General features: G+C 37.1%; 1 protein-coding gene across 2 annotated transcripts in view; it reads right to left on the bottom strand.

Moving 5' to 3' along the window:
- LOC145991272 (sperm-tail PG-rich repeat-containing protein 2-like) overlaps window positions 1-17459 on the bottom strand; it is a 99362-nt gene extending 81903 nt beyond the window's left edge. Inside the window, exons 1-8 of one of the 2 annotated variants that reach the window (XM_083127255.1) lie at window positions 17321-17459; window positions 14231-14342; window positions 10808-10932; window positions 7770-7883; window positions 6844-7008; window positions 5756-5980; window positions 4040-4141; window positions 2643-2799 (exon numbers count right to left, since the gene is read on the bottom strand). In XM_083127255.1, coding sequence (XP_082983381.1) covers window positions 2643-2799; window positions 4040-4141; window positions 5756-5980; window positions 6844-7008; window positions 7770-7883; window positions 10808-10932; window positions 14231-14333 — 991 coding nt within the window. In that variant the 5' untranslated portion in view covers window positions 14334-14342; window positions 17321-17459. The other variant, XM_083127264.1, reaches the window with a different exon arrangement.
- Between the last annotated feature and the right edge of the window lie 699 nt (window positions 17460-18158).

Raw genomic sequence — 18158 nt, 5'->3', positions numbered from 1 at the left:
AACCTCAAAGAATTTAATTGTGAAAAGTACCACTTTTAAACATAAAGATATCCATAAATATACCTGGTCTTCTCCAGATGGTAAAACTCATAATCACATAGATCATATTCTCATTGATAAGAGAAGGCATACTAGTATAATTGACGTTCGTACACATAGAGGTTCTGACTGTGCCAGTGACCATTATTTAGTAATTGCTAAATTAAGAGAAAGACTCTCAGTGATAAATCATAAGCAACAAAATCTAAAAGTTATAAAATTTGATACAGGAAAGTTTACTGATGAAAGAATTAAGAAAGATTACCAAATTAAACTGTCAAATAGATTTGATGTTTTGCAGGATTTAAATGATGATGAAAATATAAATGAAACAGACGTAAATAGGAATTGGGAGCACATACGTAATGCAATAGAATCAGCAGCTAAAGAAAGTATAGGATACCATAAACCGAGAAAAAGTAAGCCATGGTTTGAAAATGAATGTCATAATCTAATAGAAATAAGAAATCAGGCTAGACTTAGGTGGTTAAATAACTCTGATGATACAAATCTAAACAATTATAATAGAATAAAGCGAGAAGTTAACCGCACGTTTAGAAGTAAAAAAAGAGATTACTTCAAAAGCAAAATTAACGAAATTGAAACAAACAGCAAAAATAAAAATATCAGAGATTTATATAAAGGTGTAAATGAGTTTAGAAAGGGGTGGCAACCTAAAGTAAACTTGATAAAAGATAAAGACGGTGATTTTCTAGCTGACCCAAGCGATATTCTAAATAGATGGAAGAACTACTTTAATGACCTTTTAAATGTTTATGTAGGAGATAAATCAGAAGTGAATGAAGTACACACAGCAGAACCTTTTGTTCCAGAACCTAACTTGACTGAAGTTAAAGATGCTATTAAAAGGCTAAAGAATAACAAAGCACCTGGCATTGATTTAATACCAGCTGAGTTAATTAAATATGGTGGAAATTCATTAATTTGTCAAATTCATAAATTAATTTGTTTAATATGGAATAAAGAAGAAATCCCTCAACAGTGGAAAGAATCCATAATTGTTCCTGTGTTTAAAAAAGGTGATAAAATGAACTGCAATAATTACCGTGGAATTTCTCTACTCTCAACAACATATAAAATATTATCTAACATTATTTTAACAAGACTAACCCCAAATGCTAATGAAATTATAGGTGATTATCAATGTGGATTTAAACGCAACAGATCAACTACAGATCAAATTTTTCACATCAGACAGACACTTGAAAAAAAGTGGGAATATAATCAAAATGTCCATCTGCTATTCATTGATTTCAAAAAAGCATATGATTCGGTCAAAAGAGATAAATTATATAATATATTAGTAGAGTTTGGAATACCTAAGAAGCTTGTTAGTATGATAAAAATATGCACCAGTGAGACAGAAAGTAAAATTCGTGTGGGTATTAATATGTCTGACAAATTTACAATTCATGATGGGTTAAAACAAGGAGATGCATTATCTCCATTGCTCTTTAATTTTGCCTTAGCATATGCTGTTAGGAAGGTAAACGAAACTAAAGAACGACTAAAATTAAATGGTGTGACTCAGTTGTTAGCATATGCAGATGATGTAGACTTACTGGGGGATGATGTGAATACAATTAAGAATAATGCTAAAATATTTTTCAAAACTGCTAAAGAGATAGGTTTGGAAGTTAACAAAGAGAAAACTAAATATATGCTTACAGGCCGAAACCAAGTGTTAGGTAATAATCAAAATCTAATTATTGATAACAACTCGTTTGAACCAGTTTCCAAATTCAAATACTTAGGAGTAATATTAACAAATGAAAATGATATTAAAGAGGAAATAAAAAGTAGGCTTAATTCAGGAAATGCATGTTACTTCTTTCTTCATAAACTTTTGTCTTCTCGTTTAATATCTAAGAATCTAAAAGTTAAAATATACAAAACCGTAATTTTGCCTGTAGTATTATATGGGTGTGAAACTTGGTCCCTTACATTGAAAGAGGAACATAAATTGAGAGTATTTGAAAATAGGATACTTAGGAAAATATTTGGACCTAAAAGGGATGAGGAGACAGGTGAGTGGAGAAGGTTACATAATTTAGAACTACATAATTTGTATTCATGTCCAGACATTATTAGAATAATTAAATCAAGAAGACTTAGGTGGGCAGGCCATGTGGCACGAATGGGAGAGGAAAGAGAAGTTTACAGGATTCTTGTTGGGAAACCTGATGGTAAGAGACCAGTAGGAAGGCCAAGACGAAGATGGAGGGACAACGTCGAGATGGACCTAAGGGAAATCGGTAGGGATGGAAAAGAGTATATAGATCTTGCTCAAGATAGGGACAGATGGAAGGCCTGTGTTGCTGCATGAACCTTCGGGTTTAAGAAGGCTAGAGAGTTAGATAGTTAGTTAGTTAGTTAGTTAGAAACCTGAAATATATTACGGAATAAATGAGTTTCACATAATAATCATATTGAAATTTATATCAGCATCACCTAGCAGGGTATTCTGTATGTGCTGGTGCCTGCTACGTTGATAATCCTTCACTGTGAATGTGAGACAATGGTCAAATATTGACCTCGTAATGAATTTCTCTAGATTAATTCTTGCCAAATAATGTACATACCTGGGACTTCAGACAAAACGGACCTAGGGAAGCGTGCAGCGCCATTGAGAAAAGGGATGTTCTTGTAGGATGTTATTTTCTTGGCGCTTTCTACGCAGGAACGAAGATCATCATAATCGCCAGGCCCTGGGGTTGCTTTCTGCTTGGACTTGAACCTCTAAAGAAAATATACGTACATTATATATATGCACACACACAAACTCTCACACACACATACTGAAAGACTAAGTATTTGTCTCGCTCCTTCTTACAGGAGACTAAGGAGGATGCATCACTGAAGTTATGCATACATGCAAGTCGTTCTGGGCATTCCTTGGAAATTATAGGCTTAATTTGACTATCGTCTTGGCGTGCAGTGGATGTCGAAAATTTGTATGTCCTATATATCAGAAATTCTCTGATATGTAAGCTTTCATATGATATCCATTTACTTTTAAATAATAAGCTTCCGTTACAATAAACGTTTAGAGATGTCGCCATTATTTTCAATAACCCTGTATAACATAAAAATTGAGAGTTATGTTCTGAATCATTAAATGAGTCTCAGTGGTAATAAAATATTGTCGACAAGAAGAGAGGGCGCAAAGGATTCCGAAAATGTAAATACGAGAAATGTAAGATACAAATAGAAATGAAATCGTACAAAGAACGACAACAACGCATGTAAAAAACAGAGAGATAGCAATCAAGGGAAGTAACGGGGGACTAGTATCCTTCGAAAAACATCTTGTTAGTAGAAAAGGCTTAATGTCTACCAACAACTTTCGTTCTACAATTGAATTGTATTGTCGGATTATTCTTATCCGTCACTGGTAAAGTTTTTTTCTGTGTCAGTGTTTCCACTAGCAAAGCTTCTGCTAGAAGAGTTAGTCATATATACAGTGTTAATTTTAAACTTTTTATGTAAATGATTGATTGATTGATTGATTTGGATTAATTTGCTTCGCTTTTCGGCCACTTTTGGCTAATCGCGACGATGACGATGAGTGATGATACGATGAAATTGATGATGGGATACTCACAAAGAATACCCACGCCCAGATCGGGATACGAACCTAGGAACCACCGACCTCGTAGCGGGGCGCTAACAATTCCGCCAGGGAGGCCGGCTCTTCCCATGACTGTTCGATACCCGGTGGAGGCACATAGTGGTTGGGATCCCAGTTTAAACTGTAGGTTCAGTCCCAATTAGCCTTACTGTGCATAAAGTGAACTTAAAACACGAACTCAATCGATCTTTCCATGAGTAAATTATCGAATCTAATGAGTGGCTTATGAAATATTATGTTCATTAACGCTGATCTATGTCGAGGATTCAATGAAGTAAGTAATTAACAAAGTATTGACGTTCTTGTAGAAGTTTTCATCGTAACTCTTTTGTGTCGTTCGAGACTTACCTCCCCAGTCACCATAAACGCACACCTTGGGAAGACTAAAGCATCTTTCTCCTGTGGGTCGAATGCGCTCTTCATTTCGTACCATCCCGGACCTGGAGCATTCTGCGAAAGAGAAATAGGCCATTCATTCTATTTTCATATTTAGAATGTAGAATTATCACTCCCTACGTTGTTCTAGAAATCTAGCATCTACAAATACTATTTCCTTTAATAGTTTCTTAGCGGTCTTTATATTCTTGAAATAAGATTTGATGTAATCCCGCATACATTTACGGAAGATATATCTTCCCTAATACACATACCGTAGCCCTACAAAAAGTCGAGGAGTGTGATACCGTAATTCGTTAAAATGTTTGGCTATATTATTCATCTGCTTCTGAAATCTATAGGGATGAAGAGAGTGGAGTGGCAAGACAGGAGCGCCTGTCCCAGAACCTTCATCAGATTGTCATGCTTCTTGCCGTGAGGGAAAATCAGTGCTACAAATTAAGAAAGTAAGAAATTACTGAAAATTTGTTCTTGATAGAACTACATGTAAAGGTTCCTAAAGTTTCCAAAATATGTTTTATGAAAAGAAAGTTGGTTATGTCATTTCATATAAGTTGTGTTTTCTTTTATCTTTATTCAAAAAGAAAAACTTTTTTCGTAATTCACTTTCCCATAGGTATTTAAAGAAGCAATACGAATGGAATTAACTACTATGAAAATCATGTGAAGATAATCATAATAGTTATAGCCAAAAAGTACTGCAGTATGTTCACACTAGCGATGGGCGTTCTAATCGGAATCTTCATCATCGAATCCTCAGACATTCTTATCCTCAATCCATGAATGTACGTCACGGACAATGCCGGCTTGTAGCGATTCCATTGAAAGTCAACGTATTCATTACAAGCAGGCAGTGTCCGTATTGGTGATCGTACATTCGTACATCTCTATATATTTTTGTAATCAGGCACGAAGAAAGATGACGGCACAGTGCATCCTTAAGGAAAAATAGCACTATACTCGCGCGTGCATATATCAAAATTATAAGTTATTGGATTATATCATGTAGGTAAAAAGACCAAAAGTGCCTAATGATGCCAGAAATCACTACAACATGCACTTCTAATGTGAACTTGAGTGAGGAGTTTAGTAAGACATGCTTTTAAATTAAACAATATTCTCACATTGTACGAGGGGATGCTGAAAAGTTCGTAGCTCCACGTAGAAGGAATGCACTTGGAATGATTAAACTTCATAGTTACTCAACATACTCCCCTCGCAGCTCAATGCACTTTCTGGCCCGGTGCTCCAACTTTTGCAAAACACTTTTAAAAAAATTCTGAAGTTTGCTCCTCGCACCAATGATCTGTGGCAGTAATCACCTCCTCATCTGAGGCAAAATAGCGTCCCTTCAGGTGTGTTTTGAGCTGTGGAAGCAGAAAGTAGTCCTATGGAGCAGAGTCCTGTAAGGTGTTGCTCATTTCCTCGTGGATCATCTTTGGAGACTTGCTCTGGAGGAACATAATACATCATCACAGCTCGACACTCCATGTTTGTAAATTTCGATTATGCAATGCCGTTTTATATATGTACATAGAAGGATATATACTTTCAATACATAATGTGACCTTCCTCTAAATAGTTTGGGAACTTGGTCGGGCTACGAACTTTTCAGCATCCCCTCGTATCTATCTAAATATATTGAAAGGAAAGAGAAAATATTTTTACCTCCTTCACAGCTCGAGCAATCACTATATCCAGGTATCTGGACACCTTTGGAAGCTCCTTTTGCTTCCCATCTTTATTCTCTTCTGCTTCTTCCCTGCTTTCATCGAAAAGGCGTGGAAGATGATAATCGCCAGGCGCCGGTCCCTCTGAGTCCTTCTGGCTCCTCTCAGACTTCATTCTGCTCCAGAAGTTTCCCTTGTACTTCCTCGTGGCAAGTGGCTCCACCTGCAATTGGAGAACAATCACGACTGTGGAACTTGATAATCATAGTGAAATAGACAATGGTGGAATTGACTGGAAAATACTTCAACATGAGCAGGTAAATACTTGGCGTGGGTACACCTGAATGGAAAATTCTGGAATTCATCCTCATCGTCCAGATTTATCTGAAAGAGGTTGAAAAGCGATAGATAACAAAAATATAAATATAGATAGGATCTCCCTGATATGGTAGTTGTTAACGTTACCATCAAGTGATCAAGGAGTTCTAATTCGATTCCAGGTCTGCACAATTTTCAGTTTGGACCCTTCTTTAAACTCATAGTCTTGTTCAGACTACAGGATGGGTCGTCATAATAGTTTTTGAGTTTGGGAGTTGTGGAGAAGTGGGCTTAGATCCGATGATCTGGATATCTCCGAATCTGGAAATGAAACTCCAAGGTAACAGTTGTCGAAGCGTTGTTTTTGGCAGCTGTGTCATATGACTAGTGACACTATCTTGTTTCATTCACACGATTTATTGTTGGCGATGGCCGTCTCTTAGAAGATACTCAGGCTTCCAGAAATATCGGAATCACCTTTGTGCTGTAACGATAGAGCTGACACTGGTGAGAAAAGCTTACAAGATGTATGTAATTTCCATCGATGTCCATGGTGCCACGGTCAGTGACACGGAAAGTAACGGTCTTTAACTCTCCAGTTCAGACTCTGAAATACAACACATTCTAGATACGGAAGAGCATTAATTAAATACGTCCCCATTATTGTGACCCACAAAGTAATAAAGTGACTTACAAATACAATATAACATGGAATAAGTTCCTTGACTCTTTCTACATGTACCCGTGAAAGTTCCACTTGATACTCACATGCTCTTGTTTGTAGAACGCTGGTCCAAGGGTGCGGTCGAGGTCAGGCCCTGGAGTCAAGTGGAGCTCTCCGAAGAAGCCATCGTAGTATCCCCAGACGTTGCCGCCATAAGGGACGGATGAGGCAACACCTAAGTTGTTGTATGTTACATCAACCATACGCCACTGAAATTATTAAATAAACATATTGCAAAAGCAGGTTTCAGCCGCATTCGATAACAACTAATCAATAAGCTGCAGTTGTTTCGTAAGAGAAGAAGAAGAACATAACCTCCTATGACATCCCATATCCCTTCCCCCCAACTCTCTCTTTCTCTCTGTCTATCGGGTTTTCCCAGTGGCGTAGTGGTAACGTTGTAGCTAGTGGCGTACCCAGGGTTCTCGAAAGGGGGTGGGGCTACGTATACTTTTCTTTCAGTAATCAGCCTTCATTTTGTCATGCTCGGCCAAAGGGAGCTCCATGACCCGCACCAACTCACCTTGGGTGCGCCTTAGGTTGTAGCCTTGTAGTCAAGTGTGCTTGATTCGATCCTGGTGGAGGCACATTGCAGAGTTGTTCTAATTTCACTTTTAAACTGTAGGTTCAGTCCCGATTAGCTTACCTGAGCATAAATGTGGTCTTTAAACAATTTTTTGTCTCTGGATCTGTCTATACGCTACTATCTCTACGTGCCTCTATATCTGTGTGCGTGTGTGTCTAAGCATAAAGTGGCTTAAACTTTGCATAATCACCCTCTTATTCTCAAGCTATATGTCATCACTCTGCTTCACTCATCTTTCTCTTTCTGTTACAGTATATCTCTTTCTATGCCACTCCCCCATATATACTCCACTCTCACTCCCTCACTCTCTAACTCTCTCGCTCGCACTGTGTGTGTGTGCGCGCGTATGTATATGTCCTGCAACTACTATGTGGAGCTCCTTACCTGCGGCCGGTCAACTTCAATCCACTTCACATCGTGTTCATAGGCTCCCGGCCCTGGGCTACAGGACGAAGTAATCCTGCCTCTCTCTTCAAGGTTCTGTAGTGTTTTGCCGCCCTGGAAAAGACGAGCAATTACACACCAGGTATCATATTATGATTTCTTCCAGTAGCGCCGATTTCACATGACTTTTAGGTGATCAATACTGGGCAATATATATATATGTGTGTGTGTGTGTATAGATGTTAGAATGTATGTTTGTGTGTGTAATGAATGTATATATAGGTATGTATTCAGATCTCGACAGAAGATATCAGATCGTTTTTGGAAGATATACGCACTGTGAAAGAAAATACCAAAGTTTTTGTATTTACCACTTACATCAGTGTGGGTGTGGCCCCCCAAAGGAAATACTTATTTCGTTCAATTCACTGAGTTTTCGTTACTTATCCGCCGTGCTGGATTTCGAGTAATTCTCCTTTCACCTCTTTAACTTGTATGTATGCATGTAGAGTTTCAACTAGTTGCCGCGCACCACAGAGATAGGGAAGAAAAACTTATGGTTAGAAAGAAATTAATGTTTAGTTTGTGGTATCGAGAATTAAACAGAAGTTACTAACCGAAAAAGTACTACATGATAGCGAACCTAAAAGAAGTGACAAATCCTTTTACCTTTCAATATTTAGGTGGTTCTTTCCTTGCACGTTTATTGTTGTACGTACACATATTTGAATATGAATTCTATATTATGTGCACGGTAAAGGCCCCCTAAAGGTTTATTCATCCCCGGTACCCTTCTGCACTGCGTGGTTTTGCTGTTTGTACATCCGGCACTGACTGAGATGGAAATTGTTAGGTGGAGTATGTGATGTTTTGCATATTTTTCTTCCAGCTGGCGGATACCAACTCAATGCACCTTAATTTCAAGCACTAAATGCATAAAATGACATATGTAAACTTCACTGTGGATTCAAAAAATAATCATACATTCACTATAATTATAAACACAAAAATTATTTTCTGAAAATAATCCTCCTTGTTTACTCATTTCGTTAGTAACTATCGCAAGGCTCCTGCTCCATTCTATTCTAATCAAATCTTTTGTAACTGTGAAACAAATGAGATTATATAATAAACGAGTAGATGATTTGGAGAAAGATAACTTAAGGGCGCCCACAGATGGGGGCCGGGGGGAAGGCACTTGACCCCCTCCGATATCCAGATATACTTGATACCATTCAAATTTTGAAATTTTAGCGTGAAAACATGGAGGAGGGGTGCAGTGAAAAATAGCAGATTAAGTACTTATGCAAATTATCCTAGTGCTGAGGATGATTTGTGAGAATACTCTTAACTGTAGGAAAGTATCAGTCCACCTTTCTCCCACTTTCAGTGCTGCTATCCCCCCTGCTGGCGACCTTGTAACTTACCAATGTTTTTTACATATATCATAGTTCTTTGTGGCTATTAAAAATTTAAAAAATCCTTAATTTAGCATAATTATTGAAGGTGTAAAATGGTACTGTGCTCTCTTCACGTTGAGACTATACTATATTGCCTCGAATAGCTCTATTACAGCATGTACTGAAACAAGATCACAAGAAAAATAAAGATCTCACACATCACTAACGTACTTTTATTTGATATTTTTCCTATATTTTATTTTTTAGATGTGTTGCCAAATGTTTGTTGCAATTTAGGATTCGATTACGATCTAAAACTCTGTAGTTAGGATTCTCCCATCAGAGTTACATAGAGCGTAATATGAACTGTTTCAACGTATAAATTCAAAATTGTTTGTGCCCTAACAGTGTAACAGCGGAGGCTCGATTGTTTTGTTTATCATCATTTAAATAGGTCTGCTAGTGTTTATTAGCAAGCAGCAGCTTGATAAAATAATTAAGCGACTACTATTGTTGTTAACATTTTTTTTAGAGGTTTGCAATTTAAGTGAATTAGGAAAGAATGCGCAATGAATGAAACTGTTCGTGGATTTCAACTGTTTCTTTTGCTGCGTAAATAGACATATCACGTTTACACTTATGTATATTTAAACTGTACCGTATTTGTACAGTCAGATTCATAATTGATTGTAGTCCAGTAAGAAAGGAACAGTATCTTCCTACTTGCCGTCTTCGTGGCAGACAAATTACACTACAGATGAACACGTTTTATACCGTGCACCATTGTTGCTAAATCCTATGCAGAGAAAAATGGTAAGGAAAACAATTATAAGTTTCACACCGAATGGATTGAACAATCAAGCTGAAAAGTCAAGAATCTAGTTTATTGTGGATATTAGTTTTAAAAAGACATAATTGGAATTTCTCGCCAATGTCTTAATAATTCCCTTTCTAAAGGAATGTTACAAAGAACGAGGGAACATCGGTGCCACATTAACCAGTACGCCCAGTAGCCTGCAGGATTTTTAGGGCACAAAATCATACAAGGCTTAAAAAAATCATTAGTTATTGTTGTTTCACACACTATTGTACATATTGAAAGTGATGTAATGAGTACTATTGATTTTCACAGTAAATTAAATTGTTTGCTAAATCGAAGACAAGGAAAAAAGCAAGCCTGCCACACACTTCATTATTTCTTCGGAAAATGTGGAGCTATTTTTAAATATCGATCTTACTATTCGTTTCTTTATCTAAAATTAATTTCTTAGTTCGATATTTAGTTTAGTTCATTATTCTTAAGCAGTAGTCTCACAACACAACACCTAGGTAATTAAAGTTTAAGATGAGAGTTATTTTTTTATGTTCCAGGCATTTTTCGTAATTTTGCGAAAAGACTTCAGAACTCCCCCAAAAAAGAATGTTCTGGTACTTAAATAAACATCTACAATGATCTTATAAGAATAAACTTCGCCATAAAATTATACTATTTTCTTCTGAGTGAATATGTTGTGATGCTGTTTTGAAAATATGGTACACTGGAAAAGTGGAAGGGCAAAATTGTTTCAACCTATGGTGCTACAGGCCATTAGTCAGACACTGAGTGTCATTGTCTTGCGTGAATGTGCTTGAACTTACAATCACCCTCCTGAGTACAGGAGTAGCATCGGGATCGTATTCGAAGGGTCCCGGTAGCTCAGCGACTCCACGTGGCACCAAAGAGAACTTCTTCTCACCGGATGATAAAAAAGGAGCCGAGTTTTCTGAAAATAAAAAAGAACAATATAACATAATGCTTAGACGAAGTAACGAGCATATTACCAACTCTGGTCTTTAGGTTTAAAAAAAATAAAAATTCATTTTCTAGGATACTATTCTAAAAATAAAATAATAAAAATAAATAAAAATTTAAATAGAACTGCGTATAGTCGACGCGCTAGCTACGTTAACGACCGGCTGGCTTTGAAGTCCACGGATAGCGCCCACCAGCTCCAACAATCACATTAAACGCAAAGAGTTGCCACACATCTACTCTCCACATCTAATCTACGCCACCTTGTCCATCCGCGCACAAGAACCTTCCCACGGTCTCCACATTGAAGTTGCAAAGTAAGGCATCCGCAGTCATGTGACTGAGACTCCATTTGGAGTAGACGACCAGAATGACAGCTGCGCCCATTAGCTCAAGGACTCCACGTGGAGTAGACGAGCAGAATCACAGCTGCGCCCATTGGCTGAAGGTTTAGTGTGATTGGACGAAAACAACTCTCCCGCTATTTATCACCACCCACGTTTGTGGCGGCAGGTTTCTTTGGTCTTCGACGTTAGCGAAGTAAACGCGTGGACTATAGAACAGGAGTGGTCCGCCGCACCATTCTAGCAACATTTCCATGAATGAACAATATCTGCTGCTTTGTACATTTGGGGACGTTCTAACTGCGTTTTACATTTTTCGAAAAACTTATGCATGTGGTTGACCAGCTGCGGTAAAAGTATTTTTTTCTTAAAATAGTGAAGACCTATCTTATATTTTACTGTGGAATGATTTCATTTTGGATTGATCGTTTTCCACCTGGTATTCAACATAGAATAGCAAGTAAGGCATTTAATTATAACCATTTCATTCTTTTAGCTGAAGCGAGTGATCGATAGTCATCTGCTTCCCTAAATACTTGCACATACTGAATTGTGTACAAATATGCGTTAACCCTTTCAGTCCTGATTTTTTCGGTTTCATAAAAAAAAATTCACCATAATTAAAAACTTATTTTTTGGGTTTAGGAAACACAAAATTATGAAATTTTTGTTCAAAGTATTATATTTCATGAAATACAAGACGTGCACTTTTGCATACAACAGGTCTCAATGGTTATTCTTTGTAGTAGTATTCTGAGTTGGTTTTTATACGTATTATAAGCCATTCAATATAGTTCATATTTTTGCGAATAATCTCCATCACTATGTGGTCCATCCAGATCGACTTCATCGTAATTACCAAATTCATTGTCTTTCAATACGTTCCTTCATACAGAGAATCTTCATCAATGTCTGATAAATTGACAATTTTTCAAGCAGTTCAAGAGGCATTCGATTTCCTTCTCTTTCAGAAAGGTTTTTGGTTTAGCACGATGTTGTTGTTTTTTATTGATTGATTGAGTTGGTGTTTCAAGTCCACTTTATGCACAGTAAGGCTAATCGGGACTGGACCTACAGTTTAAAGTGGGTTCCGAACCACTATGTGCCTCCACCGGGTATTGAACCCGGGACCCCTCGATTACAAGGCAATGACGCTTCCACTTCGCCATCGGGGAGGCACGATGTTTCTTGTCATGTGAAGGGCCTGAAATATAAGAAAATATATGCAATTTACTTATTTCGTTCCTTACGTAGTATCAGATACAAATTAGGGTTAAAGTTTACTGCAGGGTGTCCTCTTGATTCTTACCTAACAAATTTTAATAAAAATACAGTTACTTTTTAAGTCAAATTTAACCCATATTAGTATCCAAATAATATATATGTAATGTATTTTATTTAGAATTTATTTTATCTCCAGTTGAAAAATGTGGTGGTCTAGTCGGTTGGGCGTCTACCACATGGGAGACTCGGGTTCGATTCCCACAGTGGTTGATCTAAAGTTGGAATTTTTTTCTGGCTTTGTTCCCGCATAAGTGGCTTTGGGGTTCACCCAGTCTCAAATGAATAGGAACCTGGGGGCAACCGTGGGGAATAAAGGCAGCCGGAGCGTGGTACTGATTACATCACCTTCAAGATGGCCGAGATCGGGAATGTCTTGGGCCCTACCTCCACATCCTCTAAATGTGTATATCTGTGGCCATATTCCTTTGAATCGAAAATGTCAAACACAAAATCGAATCAAATTAGTGTTTACTATGTTTTACTAGCACCCGGAAATATAAGAAACAAGAGCAAATCAAGTTATTCTTTACTCTATTTACAATCACACAGGACATCTCTAAGGAACTGATGTGCACAATTGTGAACGTCAACAAATACTGTGTGAGTACACATAAAAGAAACAATGGAACCGAAAACTATATAAAGTTTCTAAAGAATTGAATATTAGCAAACATAGAAATTAGAATATACACACATTATATTGCATAAATAAATTATTTTCATAATAATAAATGAGGACTTACCAGCAGTAGCACGTGCCAAGTCTTCAACCCCTCACAATATATATTATCTAACTTCAAAGATGAGGTGGCGGCACCTGCCAGGTTACAAAACAAGTTCTAAACACTGCTTCAGAAGTCATAATTCAACCGCTGGCAAAGTAGTTGTAAGAGGATAATCACAATATTTTAAGGCAACAGTATCTGACACAAGTTCAAGATCATCATCACTGCCCATTGCGTTGTCGTTTCTCTCTCAAAAAAGAGTAATTGTTGAGTGTTCCCGCGAGGATAATATCTGCTGTGTGTTTTACAAAAGGAAGTGGAGAATAAGCAGCAGTGACGGAAGGAAATAGGGTCTAACACACAAACGTAAAATACAATTTTAGTATTTGCTGTTGGCTCTAAAATATGTAAAAAGTTTATATATATGATTCATATATGAATTTACATATGCAATATGCATTTATCAAAAAACATTAAATATATGCATTTGCATATGTAATGCATATAAATGCATAACTATCCGGCCCCTACTTCTAATAATACGCTATAACATAAGTAAAAGAAGCTATATCCACATAATGAAATAAGTAGGGCTACCAAAACAATAGTCATTATCACGAATAGCAGCACAAAGAAGCGAGAAAGTATCTCTCAGCAGAGGAATAATCACGAAATGAAACAAACGACAAAATAGAATTCGAAAATGTTCTCTCCGCTACGTCCCTTATTGTTTTGAGACCTCCATAATGGTTTTGTAGCTGGGCAGGTGTGATTCCGGCGAAATTGTATCTGTTGCGAGGTGCACTGGTGAAATTGTGTGCTTTCTGTTTCTTAAAATTCAAGACAATTTACATACTTTTTCATATTCTTCGTCTGGTTACGCCACCATGATTGCTGATTCTCACTTTTGCTTTACCTTCTATGACGCTGTCCTTGACCACATCGTAAGACCCTGGGCCAATACTGTTGGGTGTGCCTCCAGTAATTTCGAGGCCCTTACGAGGAGCTCTGCTGTACATTGCAATCCACTGGGGGAAAAAAATATGATGTTTAGTTTAAGTGCATTTGTAAGGCAAGCATTATCTGTATTTTCTGTTCAGAAAATATATACTCTGTTCCAGTTATCTCTGGAGCAAGGCAGGGAAAGAGGACGAGGGAATGGAGTGGTCAGCTTTACACCCTGCTGCGAAGGGTCACAACTTGTTTTCTTTTCTCGTTCGCTTGCTTGGTTATTCGATATACCTGCTTCATATAGGGGAATCTCGATTTTTAAGTTTTTTATGGGACCAAGATGAAAAACTTAAATGATGGAAACTATAAAATCAGGGATCGTAAAATCGGGATTTCACTCTATATATGTACAGTCACCGGTAATAAAAATGGGACACCTAGATCCTGAAATACTCTCTTCTTATGTGTGTTGCTTAACTCTACAGCGGTGGTAGAATTTGCCATTGAAATTACTATTAAATCCGCCATACAGATAGGTAACACACATAACGTCATGCAGCGAAGCTAGTATTTCAGGATCTAGGTGTTACATTTATGTTGTCGGTGACTGTACACCCAACACAAACGCACTTATAGTGTTCGGTTTTATAGCCAAAGCAACAAGACAATTTCTACGTCTCCCATCGTTGCTGCGAGTGTGTGTGTGGGGGGAGGGGTGTATTGTGTTTCTGACTCCAGATTGAACTGTAGATCAAGACCAGTGCAAAAAATGGAGTTACAATAATATGTGACAAACTGTAGTTAAAGTCTACAATCATGTTTCACTAGTGGCACTCGCATAAGAAATTTCAACTAACTGCACTGTTTACTACTATACTAAACTGTCACCAATCACTGTACTTTACTTATTAACGTACTGTAGGGATCGAAATGTTTCCAGAGCAACACCTACTGAAATATCTACATCAAGTATGAAAAATTGCTTTCTTCGTCAAATTCTTTCATGTTGAAAAATTTAAATCGTAAATTGTTTTATTTCTTGTGAATTCTGTTGAGCTCTGAAGTAATAAGGTTAATTATGCGATATAGCCCGAACACCTCTCACTCGTTTATTTCCTTAATTTTAGCATTCATACTTACCTATTCTGCATTGCGGAAGATTCTTTAAGGTGAAGTTATGTCTTTCTCCATAAAATAGTGTCAACTTTTCATATTACGAGTCATTATTTGTCTTCCTTGTTCCGCTTGGGTAACAGACAATATTGCGTGCACTCGTCATGGATCATCGCGCGTCGTGCTTGTGTTTTGTCGATTGGGAGTGGGTATGTAGTGTTTCAACCTTCTTCACCGAAAAATACCTACTTTCGTGTTCATTATGTCATCACAAACCATTGACGGATAGCCCAAAAAAAACATTCACGATAGCCCCACAAACCATTGACGGATAGCCCCAACAATTATTCACGATAGCCCCACGAGCCATTGACAGATAGCCCCAAAAACCATTCACGATAGCCCCACAACCATTCACGATAGCCCCAAAAACCATTCACGATAGCCCCTAAAACCATTCACGATAGCCCCACGAACCATTGACGGATAGCCCCACGAACCATTGACGGATAGCCCCAAAAACCATTCACGATAGCCCCAAAAACCATTGACGGATAGCCCCCACAAACCATTCACGATAGCCCCACGGACCATTTCTGGCAAGGTTAGGTTAGGTTGGTTTAGGTTAGGTAAGCATAGTTAAAAAAAATAAAAAAATAGAAAAAATTCTCGTAAAAAAAGGGCACGTTTGGAAACACTGACAAGACCGCGTGACTTTCGACGCTCGCGCCATCTGCAGGTACATAATGGAAACAACGGCATAATGTTGTCGCTTTACAGAAAGTGCAATTTCCTTATATAAAAAGTGATTATTTCTTGTTCTACAGCATTCTATGGTGAAGTTTTCAGTTTCCTCGAAAGAAAATACCTCGAAGAACTTCCACAATGCTACAAAAACTGATTTCAATAACTAGTTTCTCCTGTAAATTTGAAGAAATCCGTTCGGGCGATTTCGCATATTTACCGTAATAAGAAAGCAGCTCGAAAAAGCACACATCAGCTCCCATATACAATGAGTGAAAATTAATTTTATTGTACCCTACAAGTGATAATGAAAGGTTCATTACATAATTCGAATTTTTGCTATTCACTGTTGGACATCGAATGGGACAATTTTTATTCCAAACTTTGGATATTTCTTTAGCATAACAGCAAAAATACTGAAGAGAAATTTGGTGAGAAATAGCATCAAGTTCAGGGACAGTTAGTGAAACCTAGTACAGAAGAAACACATTTCTAAATTCAAACGACATATTGCAACACAACTGCATGGTAGGGCTTAAGCTTCAGAAATAGGAATGAACGCCGACAGCGCGCTAGGATGCCAGGGTTCGCTAATCCCGGCCTGGGCGTGGCTGTTCTTTGTAAGTGTTTCATATTCAATTTCATCATACCATCACTCACCATCGTGATTAGTCAAAAGGGCAGAAAAGGGATTTAAAATGAACTAAACCAATTAATTTATATGTATATACAGTTATTACCCTTCAAAGTTCTTACTAAAACGTAAAATTTCCCATTCGAAACAGTAAGGTTAGTATTAACATGCTATGTAAAATTCACAAATCGAACGAAAGAAAGAGTATTGTGAGATTTTTATTTAACTATTTGTTTAAATTAAACATGTTTCTAGAATGTTGCTCAATCTGCACTACACGATTCAATATCATGATAAAATAGACAGTACAAAGTCAGTTGTTAGCTGTTGTTAGTAATGTATATTGTCACTTTTAGCTCAAAGTGCTAAATTTAGTATGAGACACTTTCTAATTTTACCAGCTATCCTCAAAAGCACACATACTCTAACTCAGAAAATTAATAATTTGCAAAACAAAATCCGGACTCCAAAAAATTAATCCTTGGAAGTAGAAAGTATTTCACAATTGTCATCTGGTAACTACATGCTCGTGTCTCATTTGTTATTTACACACTGCAACATTACCTTCTATTCTTTCGATAAACAAAATCACTATTTCCTTCCTAATCAATAAAAGATCCGCAGTAACTTCAAGATTTGACAAACAATAGACTGTTGATTTCCACGCAGTGAATCAAGGATAGCAGTGAATGGCTGAATAAACAATTACTGGAAAGCAAGCAAATACTTACCAGACAGAGAGTGTTTTACAATACGTTTATTTCGAAAATGTGAAAAAGTGATTGTTGAACTAAATTAAAAATTCGAACATAAATTCATTGGTGCAAATCGAGGCCCTCGATATTATATGAGCCTCACACTATCTTCTGTCGCCACAGGGTAACAGAGCTAACATTCCTTTTCGGCATTTAAAGTGTAATAGTTAGCTTTCTAATTTAATCTAATCTTCCTTTTTATTCATTCAGGATGTTACCTTTTCTTTCAACTACACTTAAAAAATTATGTAATATAATAAAGTAGTGGGCTACATTATATATGTAAAATCAAATTGATAACATTTTTAATACACGTTTTAATTTTTATCTAAATTCGTAATAAATTTTCAACTTATACATTTGTTAAAGTCATGTGTCATAACTTACAGGTAGTACGGGAGCCTAAAGAAAGCACCATTTCTTATTAAATAAGTTTTCATAATTTGAAAATGCATTTCTCATTTGAGAATTAAGAAACTATTTTATAGAAATCGGGTCCAAATTGGGCTGTAAGTTTCCATGCTCGTTGCTTGAAGTTGTTTGAAATCTTTTTTCTTATTAATAACATTACACATACTCACACCAGTTCTGTGCTTGCTTACAGGGGAAGAAGGAAAGTGCACATATCCTAAGAAAGACCTAAATAG

This window comes from Lepisma saccharinum, chromosome 1 (genome assembly GCF_977018435.1).
Source record: "Lepisma saccharinum chromosome 1, izLepSacc3.1, whole genome shotgun sequence".
Classification (NCBI taxonomy): domain Eukaryota; kingdom Metazoa; phylum Arthropoda; class Insecta; order Zygentoma; family Lepismatidae; genus Lepisma; species Lepisma saccharinum.
This window is presented reverse-complemented; position numbering and strand designations above follow the sequence as displayed.